Source organism: Trematomus bernacchii, unplaced genomic scaffold (assembly GCF_902827165.1).
Source record: "Trematomus bernacchii unplaced genomic scaffold, fTreBer1.1, whole genome shotgun sequence".
NCBI lineage: Eukaryota > Metazoa > Chordata > Actinopteri > Perciformes > Nototheniidae > Trematomus > Trematomus bernacchii.
Window position 1 is genome coordinate 31,429,336 of NW_022987739.1, and position 18,954 is coordinate 31,448,289.

General features: G+C 40.4%; 1 protein-coding gene across 3 annotated transcripts in view; it reads right to left on the minus strand.

The window, feature by feature from the left end:
• The window catches only part of LOC117495683 (GTPase IMAP family member 8-like), a 28,341-nt gene extending 14,633 nt beyond the window's left edge, over nucleotides 1–13,708 (minus strand). For 2 of the 3 annotated variants that reach the window (XM_034147119.1, XM_034147118.1), the window contains exons 1-3: nucleotides 13,634–13,708; nucleotides 13,061–13,137; nucleotides 11,898–11,957 (exon numbers count right to left, since the gene is read on the minus strand). In XM_034147119.1, coding sequence (XP_034003010.1) covers nucleotides 11,898–11,957; nucleotides 13,061–13,079 — 79 coding nt within the window. In that variant the 5' untranslated portion in view covers nucleotides 13,080–13,137; nucleotides 13,634–13,708. The remainder of the gene's footprint in view (nucleotides 1–11,897; nucleotides 11,958–13,060; nucleotides 13,138–13,633) is intronic. The other variant, XM_034147120.1, reaches the window with a different exon arrangement.
• Nucleotides 13,709–18,954: the final 5,246 nt, after the last annotated feature.

Here is an 18,954-nt window from a genome sequence, read left to right on the forward strand (position 1 = left end):
CAAACGCTGGGACCAGGTGCTCCAGTCCACCATGTTTGCTCTTCGGACCAAAAAGCAGCTGACCACTAAATACAGCCCCTACTATTTAATGTATGGGAGGGAGGCTAGGTATCCTTCAGAGGTGCCAAAGGAGTACCTGGTAAGATGTTCTAATGTTGTCATCCTTTTCAAACGTTTTCATTTGGATCATCTGCCTTCTAAAATTCTAACTGTCATTTGTTGCAGGTCAAAGAAGAGAAAGTCAGCAGCCTGGTCGAAACGGAGGAGATCCATGAAGGCTTGAAGAAACAGGAGGCTGTATTCACAGAGGTGAAACTAAATATGAAAAGAAGCCAGGACAACGTCCGCAAAAGTAAAGTGAAAAAGGGCCAGGAGGACAACTTCCAAGTAGGGGATCAGGTGTTGCGGAGGAACGTGAGACAGGAGCAAAGAAAAGGGGGAAAGCTGGAGGATGACTGGTTGGGACCATACATCATCCTGGAACTAGAGGGGGAAAAGGCCATTGTTGGTAAGGGTGCAAAGAAGCTGCAGACCAATATTGACCATTTGACACATTATTTCCAGCCAGAGGAGAGGATCCCTGCCAAACTACAAAAGTTGTCCGATCCCTCTCCTCTGGCTGGTCCACAACACACAAACACACAGACACACATCCACAGCACACAAACACCCACCACACAAACACCACAAATGGCACCTCCATCCATGGACTGCGACGCCGAAATGGCACCAAAGAATCCTGAACTTTGTAAGTAAACAGACAGAAAGTACACTCCAAATTATGCATTTCACAAATAACTGCCATTGCTATATTTACAGTAATTCGACAAATATGGACAGGGAGGAGAAAGGACACGCTGTGGTGCAAGTTTGGGCCATTTAAAGTCTACTCACAAAACGTAATGGACTTGGCCCCAGGGAAGTGGTTGGAGGGAGAGGTAAGTTACAAAACAAAAGAATATTGGACTGATATTTATTGAGATTGTATCAAGTTATTTTTGTACTCTTAGATCGTCAATTCATATTTGACTATGGTGAGAAGGAAAGCTGGCGCTCTCCTGATAGACTCCTACCTGATGACGTCGCTCTGGAAGGGAACCCACAAAGGTTCTTTGAGAAGTGTGAGTAGGACTATATAGTAGGATGATTTCTTTTTTTTGTACATAAGTAGGCCTATGTATTTTGTGTATATGTATGTTTGTTTGTCCATACACACAAATACATACTTATGTTAGTGTATACATTAGTTGTTGGAATTATAATATTTGTTTTTAGTTGGACCTTTTAAAACATGATGTGGCAGTTGGAGCAGTCTGCCACCACGGACACTGGACACTGATTGTAAGTCATCTTCAACGTAAACAGATCTAGACGGAACCATGACACTATCTGATGTAGGGGTTGGTTATAATTAGTATTTGCATTTCCATAGATCATGTACCTAAAGGAGAGGCGGTCCCTGTACTTGGACCCATTTGGGGCCACAGAAGCCCAGATGGCAAAATGCAAGGACGTAACAAGGTGAATGAAATGTCAGCTTTGATGTGTGCATTAGATAAATACATGTATTCATACACCATGGATCATCTTTTGGGAGCAACAAAAAGGTCATTCAAGCATTTTTGTCTTTGAACAGGATTCAAGTGATCTTGAATTAAATGATTTGACTTGGGCATATGTTAAAAATGGCAAACTGTAATAAATGTGTGTTTTGTGTGTAGAGCATTGGTCCGCAAGAAGACTCCAGCAATAGGGAGATGGGCATGCGCAACCGTTGCTCACCCCAAGCAACAGGACTCGGCATCATGCGGGGTGTTTGTGTGCAAGGTAAACATTTGATTATATCTGTTGCTATTTGTCATTATTAAAAAGTGCTCCAAATTATACTTATCGGACACTTTTTAGCTTGCAGAGCAGATATTGTCTGGCCAAACCGTTGACTACCCTGTTGACCAGAAGGGTGTGGCCATGTTGCGGCTGGACATGGCAATGTCTCTGGTGACAAATTCAGGTAATACAGAGCTCTACCAGGTATACTTGAATGTGTCTATATTGCCATTAAACTACATTATCTTATTGTTTACAGATGACCTATCCCAGCTCTGCAGGGCTTGTGGGGAGCTCAGCTCGGGGGCTAACATTGATACGTGGGTATGTAGAGAAACTCATGTCCTGACCAACCTTCTGCTGGAAGACTGGGATGCACCTTGGATAGGTTACCTCAACATCACTGGGTGAACACTCACTTTCACACAGCTATTGAAAATGTATAGTTTAATTCACCTAACTTGCATGTCTTTGCACTTTCGGTGGGCACTGGAGCAGCTGAAGGAACATACCACAGACTCCAAACAGAAAGGACCACAGCTAAGATGTTAACCCTATATCTGACACCCATTGCCATACTATGTAAAGAAATAATGTCTAAGGAAGTTAAAACGGCTTCATTTTACATCCTAATCAGGATGATTGATGTGAACCTGACAAAATGTTTGACAGTATTCTAAGGTATTTATCTTTTTCCCTGTCAGATTGAGTGCACCACCTGCATCATGTGGTATCATGTTGGATGCATGGGACTGCCCTCCACAGAGGAGGAGTATTTTTGCCCTGCATGCAGCTCTTGAGGAGGCTACAACCTGCCTCAGGAGCTGCTGATCCAGTTCTACTCTTTTTACTTTCAACTCTGTCTACCCATAATCCCCCCCCCCCCTCTCAATCAACTTCCTCTTGACTGCCTTTTCTGTTTATTTTATTTTACTATATTCATTTGTTTGCCTGTCCTTGTTTGTCTACCCTCCATCATACTGTAAAAGGTCACTGTGACCTTTTTACCTGTACTGGACTATGGTGATCTGATCTATATGAATGCACCTGCCAATTGCCTGGTCAAGTTAGATGCTGCGTATCACAGTGCACTGAGATTTGTGACAAACTGTAAAGCATTAACTCATCACTGTACCCTGTATGCAAGGGCTGGTCTGCCTTCACTAACTGTACGGAGGCTCAGTCACTGGTACATTTTTATATATAAAGCCATGTTAGGGAAACTTCCATCCTACATCTGCTCCCTGATCTCACGGAGAATTGTAAGTGGCTACTGCCTGAGATCGCATGCTGTGGTTTTATTAAATGTGCCAACTGCTAGGACTGTCTTAGGGAAGATAGCATTTAGATGCGCAGCTCCGCTGTCCTGGAATAGTCTGCAATTGAAATGGAAACTGAGCAATCTGGTGCCACTAAATGTTTTTAAAGCTCGGTTGGATGCTACTCAATTGGAAGCTGTTGGTACCTGTGCATGTGGATAGTTATGTAAATTGTAATCCCTGTAATGATGCTGTATGATGTCCTTTTGTTGTTCTGTTTATGTTTTAATGTTTCATGTGGAACCTACTTGAGCAGGTCTCCCTTGAAAAAGAGATCAATGATCTCAATGGGATACAACCTGAATAAATAAAGGTTTGAAATTAAATGAAAGCGACTTTGAGTTGAAGAAAAGCGGTATATAAATATAATGTATTATTATTATTATTACTTTGCAATAATCCAGTCTGTTCTCTGTACATCCATCGCTGTGTGGTTTGGATCCCAACAGGACAGAAAAAGGCTATATTCCTTGTATGTGTACACATGCCAAATAAAGCTGATACTGAATCATTACTATCATTGTTGTTGTCTTTCCTTCTGTCACACTAATGAGTAAGTCTATCTACTATACAGAAGCAAAGCTTGCATTGCATATTAGAACATGAATTTGGCCACTGTTATTATAGTTGCAATATGTAAAATTAGCCCTTAGCACACCATAGGGGACGTGATGCCTATGCTGTAAAGTATTTTATTTTGGTGAGTCTGTCGCAAGACAGAAAAGACAGCCAGTATTGCTAGAATATAAACCTTTTTTTAAATTGCATTCTGTTTCTAGCGCAACAGCTTTGATCCAGGTTTACATCCTATCAGCTTCTGCATTAGCAGACATAGCAACAGGAAATGGGGGGCCTATTTAAAAAGTTTGTGTTTAAAAATGTCTATATTGTGAGGCTAAATATTATATTATAGCATAATGTTGCATGGCAAATGTAACGACACACATGGCCTGATTTGCATATTGGAACTTTATGTGTGCACTAGAACACATTTATATGTACAATTAAAAGTTATCACAACATAATGTGGGCTCGCAGGCTGATAAACTAGGATATCTGATCTCGGTGGGTCTTAATGAGGCTTGATACAGACCTCAGTCAGTAGCCTATACTATTTCTAAGCAAATGCCTACTATAATATGTATATTATAAGTGTAGATACATTCGCTCACATAATAAATGATGGTCGGGTTGCATCTTTCTGGAACTTTTTAACAAGGTTATAATGCAATATATTAAAGTCTAGTGGTGTAACACTTTGAGTAGATCCGTGGCGCACTAGTAAAGCGCAGGGCCCGAGTGATTTTTGCTCTTGGGACTCGGGTTTGAGTCCAGCATGAACTTTTTTGTTATTTTCATGTCGCTACACACTGAATATTACGTTTGAATAGAGGACTCCTAATATTGTTTGCCGAGACCAACATTAATGACCCATCAGTATTTTAAAGTCTAAGTATCCCTGCACATGCAGCAATGACATTTCTGCTGCTATCTTTGTAAAACGAGTTAACAGTCACATCTTATCTGGATGAGTGCTGCAGAATACTGTTTTTATAAGGGATAAATGTGTGTGTAGTCTTTCATATTAAACATGATCGCTGGTAGATAGCCACAGAAGTCTTAACACAGTTTTAACCTGGGTGGATCACAGTTTAACATGGGCGGGTCCCAGTTCCCTGGGCGGATCGCCGTTTACCTGAGGCCTAAGCTCCACGGGGACGAAAACGGGTTGAATCCGCATATTTCTCATGCGTATAGCCCTTTAAGCTCGACGACGCCGTAAGGGAAACGTAGAAACAGACCCCGCAAACGACAACGGGTCCAAAGGTGGATAGATCTGGGAACGGAGCGCTCTGGGGGGTCCAACGGGGCCGTGGGGTCGCCTATACGGTCATGCGTTTCATAGCCCCGCCTCTCCCCACCTCTCCGCGTACCCCGCATCATTGCTGATGTGTTTCGTTAACAACAACAATGGCGGATTGCAGGGTTGCTATCGTGCTCCAGTCGCTACTGACCATGCTACAGTTCTTTGTGCAACATCTACAGGAGCTCCTCCTTGAATTCAGATTATTTATCTTTATCTCGATATGGACATAAACGCGAGTGAAGTCTAATCTGACAGGACGGAGACACGCAGCTCCTGCGGCTGTGATGCAGCGGGAGCAAAACACACACTTCAAGTCAGATCATCACCCTTAGCTATTTTAATTACCTCTCAAACTACCTAAACTAGTTATAAATATGTTTATTTTTACTGTCGAGTCATCATTACTGGATCAGCTGCTGCATGAGACACACTGACGCTGTGAGAAGAGAGGAAAAAGAGACAGGCTCTGTGTATTTGATGATTATATATCCTTATATCGTCGTTATTCATTTGTTTTAAAGCTCAATAAATAACAATGAAGACCTTTGACCGGCACTTTTATAATTTTGTCCGGAAGATTTAAACTTTAACACACGTTGACCGGCGAAAAACTCTGCCCGGTTCCGTCGGCCCCCACCGCGGAGAATACACAGAAGTGCAGCCAAGACAACCATTCTTCTTCGCTGCTTTTGTGGAGGAAGTTGCTGCTTTTGTGGAGGAAGTTGCTGGAACAAGGCTGACACAGGAAAGCTTCAGAGCCTGAAAGGAGCCGCAAAAGCTGCGCCGCATTTCGAGTTGATTGTGGGAGCAGAGTTTGCTGAGTGCGAGATTGAGAGCAGCTGGTGGAATGGCGTCTTTGAGTCCTGGAGAGGAGGATATGGAAAGTGCATCTGAAGGAGAAGGAGGATGGAATGAAGTAAGGAAAAATACTTCTAGAAAGAAGATAGACATGTCAAGTGACAGTCTTAGTGAATCTGATTCGCAGAATGAATTGAAGAAAGTAAAGAAAAGGATTGAGAATAAAGAGTGGAAAGTGATTGTGGAGTTTGGTGAGCAATCCGCAGCTAAGCTACATCCAGTGGCCCTGACTAAAGCCATCCACAAAGAAATTGGATCGATAAAGCAAGCAAGATTTCTGAGCAAAGGACGGATGTTGGTTGAAATGATGAATGCAAAACAGGAAAAGTTACTGAAAATGAAGACCCTGAATGAAGTTCGAATTAAATGCCATGTTCCTGGAGCAAATCGGAAAATACTTGGAGTTATCAGTGGAGTTCCGATAGAAATCGGCATAGAAGAACTCAAGAAAGAAATGAAAGGGGGAAAAGTGTCTGTAGTTAAGCGTCTTCCTACTAGGTATCAGGGTAAGATAGTGAATAGTTTGTCTGTTCTTCTTCAGTTTGAAGAAACAATTCAACAGAAGATAATGATCGGTTGCATGTTGCAAGAAAATTCATCCCTAAACCTTTGCGGTGCTTTAAATGCCAAAGGTTTGGGCATGTGGCAGACAAGTGCAAAGCAACTAAGCCCAGGTGTCCAACATGTGCGGGGGAACATGCATATGGTAGTTGTGCTGCAGGTGCTAAGGTGAAATGTTGTAACTGTGGTGGGGAACATAGTGCTGCGTATCAGGGCTGCCAAGTGCAGAGAAAGGCCAAGGAGGTGCAGAGATACAAAGTGCAGAAAAAGGCCAAGGAGGTGCAGAGATACAAAGTGCAGAGAAAGGCCAAGGAGGTGCAGAGATACAAAGTGCAGAGAAAGGCCAAGGAGGTGCAGAGATACAAAGTGCAGAGAGAGGCCAAGGAGGTGCAGAGATACAAAGTGCAGAGAAAGGCCAAGGAGGTGCAGAGATACAAAGTGCAGAGAAAGGCCAAGGAGGTGCAGAGATACAAAGTGCAGAAAAAGGCCAAGGAGGTGCAGAGATACAAAGTGCAGAAAAAGGCCAAGGAGGTGCAGAGATACAAAGTGCAGAAAAAGGCCAAGGAGGTGCAGAGATACAAAGTGCAGAAAAAGGCCAAGGAGGTGCAGAGATACAAAGTGCAGAAAAAGGCCAAGGAGGTGCAGAGATACAAAGTGCAAAATAAAGTCTCATATTCTGAAGCAACAGAAAAGGTATCACTAAACATAGCTAGGAAATCCCAAGGAGCAGCAAGTATATTCTCTTCAAAAGATTTTCCCAAACTCCCACAGGCAAAGGAAAGCTCCACAAAGTGTTCACATAAGTGTGTGATAGGAGAGGATGCATTGATTGTTAATAAGTACACATGTGTGGCCTTTATTGGAAAAGTGGTGAATGTTGCTTTGCAACAAACAAAAAAGAGGTCAAGACTGAAAACAATAGTGGAAGCAGTCGGTGCATTTTTGGGGATAAAGGATATAACGGTTGAAATGATACATGATATGCTAGCCCCCAATAATGATGATTCACAGATTAGTGAATAGATTGATGGTTTTTCTCATTCTGCAGTGGAATGCTAGAAGCCTTATTGCAAATGGACAAGAATTCAAGACCTATATATATCAGTTAAAAGAAAAACCAGACGTTATTTGTATTCAAGAAACATGGCTGAAGAATCATTTGGACTTCATTATTGGGGGATATAGTGCTATAAGACAAGATAGAAATGATGGTCAGGGAGGGGGATGTGCAATCTTTATCAGAGAAATAATGTCTTATAGTAGGCTAACATTTAAGAGCAGTCATGATTTAGAAATAGTGGGTGTAGAAGTTTGGATTAATAAAAGGAAAATTAGTGTCCTGAATTTTTATAATCCATGTAATAAACTCAAAATAGAGGAATTAGACAGTCTTTGTCAAGGAAATGAAATAATATGGTGTGGTGATTTTAATGCACATAATACAATGTGGGGAGGGAGATCAACAGATTACAACGGACAGGTGGTGGAGGACTTAATGGAGGCAAAGGAATTAGTTTGTTTAAATAATGGGCAAGGTACAAGACTCAATTTTAGAGATGGAACAGAGTCTGCGATCGATCTAACTCTGGTAACAAGTGAATTAGCTTCTGGTAGCAGTTGGGAAGTATTGGCAAATAACAGTATTGGGAGTGATCATCTTCCGATTATAATCAAGTTTGATATAAGTAATGTGGTTGAGCTAGACGGTATCATGAGATGGACTTTTTCTAAAGCAAATTGGGAGATGTTTGCTAAATTGTGTGATAATGAATTTGATCAGATTGATATGGCAGGAAGTATTGATGATATAAATGAGCAATTTACTTCAAATATAATTAAAAGCGCTAATCAATCTATTGGGAATAAAACTGGTAAACTTAGTAAATGTGTTAAGATGGCAGTTATAGACCTATAGCTCTGACATCGCACTTGTGTAAAGTTATAGAAAGAATGATAACAGAAAGGCTGACATACTACGTTGAGAAAAATGAACTAATGACTCCTTATCAGAGTGGGTTTAGAAGAGGGCGGAGTACTTTAGATCCACTGCTGTGCCTGGAATCTGAAGTTAGGAAAGCCCAAGCGAATAAGGAGTGTGTTGTAGCTGTATTCTTTGATGTGGAAAAAGCTTACGATATGATGTGGAAGGAAGGATTATTAATAAAACTGGACATTATGGGTCTGGGAGGTAATGTATATAATTGGATTATGGATTTTTTGTTTAGCCGTGCCATCAGAGTCCGAGTTGGCAATTCTTATTCTCGAAGGCATGAAGTTGAAAATGGAACCCCACAGGGGAGTGTAATAAGTCCTCTTTTGTTTTCTATCATGATAAATGATATATATACACAAGTAGGATCTGATATCGGTAAGTCACTTTTTGCAGATGATGGAGCTATTTGGAAAAGGGGCAGAAATGTAAATTATATTGTCGGTAAGATTCAGGAAGCCATTACGGAAATTGAAAGCTGGTCTCTGACATGGGGGTTTAGATTGTCGGTGGAAAAAACTGAAACTTTATTTTTTACGAGGAAAAGGATAGGTGAGGAGGTTAGGTTAAAACTTTATGGACAAGAACTAAAGAAAGTGAAGACATTTAAATTTCTGGGAATATGGTTGGACGAGAGAGTCACATGGAGTACTCACATTGATAAAGTAGTAGATAAATGTAAAAGGGTTTTAAATGTTATGAGGTGCTTGGCAGGCACTAAGTGGGGGGCTGATAAAGCTGCTTTGAGGAACGTATACACAGCTTTAATTAGATCAGCCATAGAATACGGACTAATAGTGTATGGTTCAGCTGCATACTCTTCTCTTCAAATATTAGATAGAGTCCAGGCACAAGCACTAAGGATATGCTGTGGGGCAGTCAGATCTACACCAGTGTCGGCACTTCAGGTAGAGGTCGGAGAAATACACATTTTTTTGAGGAGAAAACAGTTAATTGTTAATTACTGGGCAAATCTACAGGGCCATAAAGATACTCACCCTACTAAACAAACTGTAAAAACAAGTTGGGAAAGTAACAAAATGAAAAAAGAAAGTTTTTGTGTTTGTGTTTCTGAATTATGTAAGGAATTCAAAGTTAAAGAATGGAATATTAGTCCGACGGTGTTGTTATCAGCTGTTCCACCATGGTTGCTACCTCAACCTATAGTAGATTTATCTTTATTGAAACGGTTACATTCAATGAAAAACAAAATTAATGTACAGGCTTATGTGAATACTGTTCTACATGAACAATATGGGCAGTTTATACACATATTTACTGATGGATCCAAGAATCCAGAAAATGGTCAAACTAGTTGTGCATTTTATGTTCCTGAATTAAAAGTAAAAGTGGGAAAGCGGACGAGTGATCACATCGCAGTATATACAGTAGACAGGGTTCTTACACCTTTTCCAAAGTCAAATTCAAGCACTTTTCAAGCATTTTCAAGGTGCATTTTCAAGCTTTTCAAGCATCTTACAGCTGTTGTAAATTACATATTTATATACACATACTTATACTCAAATGATTATTTCCCTACCTCACATTAAATCAGATGTTCTTTATGCTATAAACAACCAAATGTGTGTTTCATAATAGCATTCTACATGAGGATGAAAAATTAAAAATGTTAGAAAAGAAAACTAAGTTTAATATTTCAAAATGAGTGACCCATCTGTACGTAGACTGGGCATCCCATATAACCTGGCTGAGCCAATATAAAACAATCAGCCAAATAACTTTTCAATATATTATTGATTACTATTTTTGAGGTACTTTTAGGTTGGCAGTAAACATAAGTCAGAGGTAAATGGTGTACTTTTCCTCCACTACATGTATTTAATACCTTTAGTTACTTTACAGATGTGGATGAATGATGTGAAATATAATCAAGTGTCAAATCATCTTATCTGTTGATCATCAACTAATGCTTAATGTAATAATCAACTAAACTCTAAAGTTGCTTATCTGTTGATCATCAACTAATCAACCCCTACCTCACCGACCTGATCCACCAATACACCCCTTCCCGCAGCCTTCGTTCATCAAAAGCGAACCTCCTCTCTATCCCCACACGAACCAAGCTCCGAACCTGGGGGAACAGAGCCTTCTTCATCGCTGCCCCCACCCTCTGGAACTCCCTTCCACAACACATCAGAGACTGCACCGACCCCCCACTTTCAAAACTGACCAAAACACACCTCTTCAGATTGGCTTTTAATTTGTGAATTATGTTGTGTTGCTGTTTTAATATGTTTTATTCTATTTTATCTTGTTTTATCACCACTGTAAAGCGTCTTTGAGCACCTGAAAAAGCGCTTTGAAATTAAATGTATTACTATTATTAATGCTTAATGTAATAATCAACTAAACTCTAAAGTTGCTTATCTGTTGATCATCAACTAATGATTAATGTCATCTTTAGTTGACATCTTGACTCTCAACAGATAGTCGACATGACCCTGTTGACTTTCAACTGACAGATTGATTTTGAGTAGTTGATTGTCAATTTTGAAGATGTTGACACAATCTACAGATAGTAAGGTTGAATATCGGTTAATAACCTGTTGCAAAAAACATGTTGACAGTCAACAGAGACTTTTTGTAAAATCTATAGATCAACACTTGAGATGTACCTTATATTCTACTGGCAGTTAGTTGAATGCATGTTACTTGTCTGTTGAAACAGTGTTGTTGAATGTCAACTGATGACTTATAGAGTGTTAACTATGGACTATCAAAATAAAGTGTTACCGAATTCTTTATATTAATTATCCACAATCAGAGATGGGGTCGTAACTCAAAAAAAGTAATATATTACTTATTACTTTAAAAAAAAGTAATATATTACTTTACTTCGTTACTCTCTACATAAAGTAACATGTTACTTTACTAGTTTCTTTACATTACTTTTGCGTTACTCAGCAACAGCCTATAGCCAAAACTTAAAACGTAGGCCTACATGTGCACACATATAACAATTACTATTGCAATAAGGAAGAAATAACACAAGTTAATAACGGTGAAAATTCTAGTTGTTGCTGCTTGTTCGGAGACGGCACTCACTCAACATCATCACTCTGGCTTCGGGGGTCTTTAGCTACTAGCTTCGTGTTACGGCCCGTATGTCGGGGGTGGGAGATTCATGTAATTGGTTGTTGGTCGCGTTGCTCGCAAAAAATCTCCAAGCTTCAGATACGCCCACCTCTAAGATTTTTTTAACGCTGCTGTGTGGACGCTCCGTTAGCATGTTGCCTCTGCAGGTGCTTGGAGAGGTTTGATGTTGTTGTGTTTGCAGCAGTCCACCTTACCGTCACATTCTTGTCCTTTCTTCTGACAGATTTAAAATAATGGGCATACCTCCACCCCTCGAAAGTAATAGCTGTTGATGTCTCTGTCTCAGTCTGCAGCTCAACCCCTGTGACAGCTGCATGTTAAATAATTAAACATTTTGACTCAGTTCTGTTAAACTCACAGGCAGGTGGCAGTAGTCCATAGCTGCTGCTCCGCTTCACAGGTTGCAAATCTTCTGACACTAAAAGAAATCCGAACATTCACAATATATTTCATGAATACTTTAGGAAGCATTGGTTGTTCTTTTTAAATGACGTCAATATATGTTGTGTAATATATCACAATAAACAGCATATTCACAGAAATGTTACTAAAGTACAAAGGTTAGAATTCTTTATATTAATTATCCACAATCAGAGATGGGGTCGTAACTCAAAAAAAGTAATATATTACATATTACTTTAAAAAAAAAGCAATATATTACTTTACTTCGTTACTCTCTACATAGGGTAACTTGTTACTTTACTAGTTTCTTTACATTACTTTTGCGTTACTCAGCAACAGCCTATAGCCAAAACTTAAAACGTAGGCCTACATGTGCACACATATAACAATTACTATTGCAATAAGGAAGACATAACACAAGTTAATAACGGTGAACATTCTAGTTTTTGCTGCTTGTTCGGAGTCGGCTCTCACTCAACATCATCACTCCGGGTTCGGGGGTCTTTAGCTACTAGCTTCGTGTTAGCATGTTGCCTCTGCAGGTGCTTGGAGAGGTTTGATGTTGTTGTGTTTGCAGCAGTGCACCTTACCGTCACATTCCTATCCTTTCTTCTGACATATTTAAAATAATGGACATACCTCCACCCCTCGAAAGTTATAGCTGTTGATGTTAAAAGTTAGACCTATCACATTTACCAATCTTATCTACCCATCTTATCTACCCCTGGAACTAGCTAAACTAGTTATACATGTTCATTATGTTCTGTCGTGTCGGGTGAGTCATTACTGGATCAGCGGGCTGGCAGGGGAGGCAGGGGAGGGAGGGGGGGGAGAGAGAGAGAGAGAGAGAGAGAGAGAGAGAGAGAGAGAGAGAGAGAGAGAGAGAGAGAGAGAGAGAGAGAAGAGAGAGAGAGAGAGAGAGAGAGAGAGAGAGAGAGACTCTCCGTTGACTGTAAACTTCTGAATAATGTAGTAACTACTAGTCTAGTCTGTCAAAGGGAGAATCTAGTAATTTTTTCGCGCAATGTTAGTAACTGTAGTGTGATTACTGAATTTATAACAGTAACGCGTTACTTTGTTACACCCAACTCTGTCCATAATAATACATTCTGAACTCACCTGTTGATGCTGTCGCCATAATGTCACTGCAGGAACAAATCTACTTCAACTGGAAACCAAATGCTTGGTTAAAGAACCTAGGGAGAGTTTGAAAATAGTTTTGGTGTTAATAAAACAAAACATGCTCTTAACAATCTTTGTTTTAGAGACAATTTTATTTTTCGAAACAATGACTTTGCCTAAACTACTCTATGTTTCTATAAACTATAAGTGAAAAGAAGTTTGGTATAATCATTAGGTTTGACGATGAGTTTGCTTTTAAAAAGAAATAATATAGGCTACCAATCTATGTTTTAGTTTTGTATTCATAGCTATAGTGGTGATGTTAGTGGTACAAAGTTAATGTGTTACGAGTGGCGTACCGTGGGGCTTTAGACAGGGCCTTCCGTAAACAATTGAAAAGCACATACAGCACACACTCTTTACACATCTCTGTTCCAGCCAACGCAGCCATAATCTAATAATGCGCACATAATGCCAAACAGTCTCTCCCAACATTGATCAATAAAGTAATCTATTATTAAACTGATGTCATTGTAGGCTCTAAAATGCTGAGAATAGTAATGTACTCACCCGTCACTTGTAAATAAAGTCCATGCTACGCAGTTTGACTGCCCGATTTGCATAGCGGAAGCGCGAGATGGTCCGGTAGGACAGGTAAATACGGCAACACAAATAGGACATTTGACTGAGTGGCGTTTCGCAAAGCAGAAAAAAACATTAATCTGAACGAGAGATGAGTTATTCTTATTACAACGTAACTTCACTATAACAACTCCTTTTAGTGGGTTAAATAAATTATTTGAATAAGTGAGAAATGTATTTAACTTCTGTTAGACAGCTCTCATATACTGAAGTAATATTTACTGTGATCGTATGCAACAATGTATGGCGTTAATAATTGATATCTAATTACATTAACTGTGAATGTCTTTCATTTTATTTCAAATTAAATACAATTACATAAAAGATTTTCCATAAAAAAGTTGATTCAAGAACAAATCTCTGTTATTAGATCAGTATTTTTCTTATATGGCAATTATTGTCTTTACCAGCTTTGGAATTATATATATATATATATATATATATATATAGCACCTTCTGGCACCTCCTCGTTCATTTGTAGAGAGGGTGGGGTGAAATTCACCTTTAGAGAAGTATTCTCTCAAATGGTTGTAAAACACAAAAGTCTTCATTTTGTCAGATGTATAGATATTTGAGCAATGCAAATCGGGCACCCGTTTAAGTTTAAGACTTGCCCATGCGCAATGCAAATTGGGCAGCCATCTAGACGTCAAGTGTCCTATTTGGGTTGCCGTATGTAGCTGTACAATATGGCGGACGATCTCGTGCTTGCGCAATGCAAATCGGGCAGAGATGCAAATCGGGCAGTCACCATGGGTGTATGGCAGTCACAGGGGTTTCAGTCGAATAGTCAATTTTACTTAGGAACCTTCCTAACCGAGTGAAATGACCCGGAAGTACCTCAGTGGCAGCCATGATAAGTGCCGTTCGAATTCTCTAGGGTTGCGGTCAGGCGCGCCGGATTCATTTTAGAAGTGGGGGGGGGCAAAAAAGTGCGTGTGTATGGCCCAATCCCAAACCACGCCCTACACCCTACCCCTACACACTCCCCCTCCGTGACGGAGTGAACTCTGTGGAGTGACACATGAGGCTCCCTCCTGTCAGATGGAGGGAGTAAATACAGCGGCAAGCTTTGGGACAAACTCCCCTCTCTCCGGCAGAAACAGGAAATGCCGTAACTAACGGTATCAAATCAGCATCTCTTTGACAACAAATGTAAATTAATAACTAAAATAAAACTCCAAACATCTCTAATTGTGTTACTTTTTTGTAAAGCTCTTTTAGTTTTAAACCTGATGTTTATAAGTTTCTTAGTTTTTGCAACAGTCTGTAAATATACACAACTTTATAATAAAATGCACACATTTACCTTTTTCTAGACTAAACACAGGTAGATTCTCTGTTAAAAACATATGAGGTTATCATGAGGTTGTTAACATCGCAGTTTATCAGTGGATGTTTGCTGGAAGCACAATAACTGCATGTTTTGCATTGCTTTTAAATGTGAGAGACTCCCGATACATTAGATTTATAAGTTCATTAATTGTCTCATGATGCATATTTCCCGGTGAGCATGAAGCTCTTCAGAGTGGGGTTTTTCTCAGCTACGAGTTCTTTTGGAAATTGCTCTCCTTATCCGCATGCCCCCTGATTGCTAGGCCCTGTCGGGTTAGAAACTGCAGACAGCGCAGTTGCTCCATCATTCCATCTCTTCTTTTTTCCTGCTCAATACGCTGTTGTTTGACAAGCTGTATGTTGACTGGTGTTTGACTGAAGAAAGCGCACTTTTTTTTAATACACTCTGTGGAAATGAGACTTTTCGTGGCTGTCCAGGAGGCTTGGGCACTTTTTCCAGTTATTAACTCCGGTATTAACAAATCTATCATCTCCACATTTTGAGAAAGTTACAAGCCGTTTGACAGCAGCAAATCTGCATATTTCACAGAAGGCCCGTTTAGTGGTTTTGCAAAGAATTAACCACTCTCTGTTTTTGTACCATTCTGCGTAGAAGTACCTTTCTCTTTGCCCAGACGATCTAGCGGTCAGTTAGCTGCAGCTTTACCCGTCTCAATGTCCCGACAACAAACCTCCATGCAGTCGGAACCAGCCTGTTTCGGTTCAACGACGGTGGTGGCGGCGGTTTTGACAGTCTCTGCGGCCGCAGAGCTGCTGCTTTTGGGTTCATCTGGCTTCGCTGGTTCTATGATTGATGAAGGTCCAGGCTCCGGAGACGTGGATGTCAGGGATGTGACCTTCCAGTTGTTAATTTAAGTTTAGATTGACTGTATTTAGTTTTCTTCTGCGCTGGTTCTTCTGACTTGTTTGCAAGTGTATCTATTCTTTCTTTCTAGGTTAACGGCTGACACACACAGAACAACGTGACAAATAAAGTAAACAACGTAACGAATAAACAAATCTAAGCTTTTTTATTGGTTGTAATTTACATGGATACATTTGAATGGTGTGACAATGTCCTATTTGATTGGGTTAAAATGTACATATTCTTCCTGTTATGTCTGCCTGCTTTATTTTACCTAATGCAAAGTGACCTGCTCCATCGAAATCAGTCGCATTGACCCGAAGACACATTTTGAGTTGTATACACTATTGGAAAGAGGAGATTCATAGCTTTCTAATGATATCAGGATTGTTGTTGTAGGCTACTCCAAATATTAAGCAAAATATGTCACATTATATAATGACTGTTACAGAGTCATCATTTTGAGAAAAAGGCCTTTAAAGTTTCCTCTTCTCTGGATCGATCTGATTGATTATTAGCGGAGCAAATGATCGAAATAGTACGAAGGGAAGATAGGGGAAGCCCGCGAGTGTGTGTGTGTATATACGTGTGTGTTTGTGTATTTTTGCATTTGTGTGTATTGTGTTTGTTTCCCGGGGAAAACACTCACGAGAAACACCGGCTGTTATGCCTGCAGTGACGTAAAGTTACTCCGTTGCTTGTAATTATGCCGTTACAAGCTTCAAAGTTGTATTTATCATCTGGATTTGCCGAAACAAGTTTAATATTCTGAAAGCCAAGACTTTGTTTATTTGAAATCAGATAAAAACAAACTGTAACGGACCCTGCCGTGTTATCTATGATTACTATACGCCTTACATTCATAATTTCAGCAGAGGGAGGGGAAGCGGCGCTGTGGAACAGCAGAGTGGCGAGTGAGAGCTTTACAAGCTTAAAAAATGCCTGTAGCTAATGAGATTGAATATAACAATCAAACATAACAAAATATACACAGCTATATCAGATCGCGTTTTAGATGCGACTTTAGAGTAGAGGAGAATTATTGAAACGGGATTTGTACAGTGTTCCACGGCATCCGCCGCTGCGAAAATGTGGGGCAGGGCTGAAAAGTGGGGGGGCCAATGGCCCCCTGGCCCCCCCGCTTCCAGCGCCCTTGGTTGCGGTCGAATAGTCCATTTAGCTTAGGAACCTTCCTAACGGAGTGAAATGACCCGGAAGTCCCTCAGTGGCAGCCATGATAAGTGCCGTTCGAATTCTCTAAATGAAAGGAAAGGAGGTTTCAAACTTCCTTTATAACCTCCTTTAGCTTAGGAACCACTGGACCTCCCTAACCGAAAGGAGAGGAGAAAATGCTGCCCCACAATGCCTTGCGGCCGCCGCATTTGCCGTCACACAACAGTCGGCCGTTCACGGAAACAACCGATTATGAACGAGAAATGATATCATGAAAGTTACGGTGCTTATTAAGCATTTTAAAACGTATGTGGTAAGTTGCCAAAGTGCTTTGTTTTGAACGTTCATCAATATTATAATCAAAAAGAGAAATATGAACGTTAGTTTTTACTGAAATGATCAAATAAAGTCAACATTTCACAGTCTTTACTGAGCTGTGTGGGGTTTGTTCAACTTTTAAAATATGTTTGAATGGTGATATACACAATGATAGATGTTAAGGACTAACGTTTATAATAAATACATTTGTATTGATTTTAAGATCTTTTCATAGTTCATACAATCATACGTATTGGGATCATTTGTATTAATGTGGACCGGAGGGAGAGGGTGACGAGCATAAGTTTCACTTTCCTTTTTTATTTCAATTCCAACTTTGGTCATGAAGAATATGTTTCTCTGTTGTCCCCGTTCATAAAGCATAAAACAACAGTATCAGAGCACGGTGCAGAGTCTCTAGATGAGTTTACAGTAGTCCCTCGTTCTTATTAAACATCCCTGTTGTAGTCCGCTGTATAGAAAACTGTAGTTTCCATAGTTTCCCCACAGCAGCAGACGCACATTTATGACCTCCGCTGGCGCATCATAAACACGTCGGATAGTGAAAGTGCAGTCGGATTCTCTAAAGTCTCTTCTCCTAAATCCTTTTGAATTCTCCTATCCACTATCCCTTAACCCCGTGACGTTTCACTCAGAGGTCAAGGAATAGACGATAGGGTTAGAACTTAGGAGCTGATTTTTGGACTATTGGATGGGCAACTTGGATGGTGGTGGGGGCCACATCATTTATGTACTGGCCACCAGGGGGCCGCAGATTCACTTGGAACCAGTGTTAATTTCGTCAGCGAAAACTATGACGAAAAATGTTCGTCAACGACCTTTTTTACATGACTAAGACGAGACGATGACGAGCTAAAAATAGATTCTTGATAACGAAAACTATGACGAAATGTATATTTAGTTTTCGTTGACGAGACGAGACGGGACTAAGGTGTTAATGGTGGACTATCGGACATTCAAGCATATTTTCCCCCAAGTGTCTATCTTGTCTGTCAAAATGCATCTTACGTTTCTAACTTGCAATATCATTATTTCCGCTCTCTTCACTCCAGAAGAGCGATCTCCCTTGTCTCTCTCTCTTGCCCCTTTCACACCGGCGCTTTTTCCTGTTTACACCGCAGCGGCGCCGCGTCATAGCTCCGGAATGCGGTTCACTTCCAGCTCCAAAAAATTGTCGGTCTAGAGGCAAGAGCTTCGGAGCTATGACGCGGCGTCGCTTACGTCTCTCTTACGTCGAGGCGTGCAGGAAACTAAACCCACCTCCCCTGAAAATGCGTCGACTGAAGAGTCTCGTCATGCCTGCCTACAAGCAGTAGCGCTGAGCAAAGTGACTAGAAGGCAACCACACACTTATAAAAAAAAAACACACTTTATAAAGTCAGGCAACACTAACCAGGCTTCGTGTGATTCTGTTTATTTGTACCTTACTTTGACCATCCGTTCGCTGTTATTGATCATTGTGGAGAGCAGGCAGACGTTTTGTTTGTTATTATAGCAGCTATCGGATGGAATCAATACATGGGCTGCACAGGTTGTC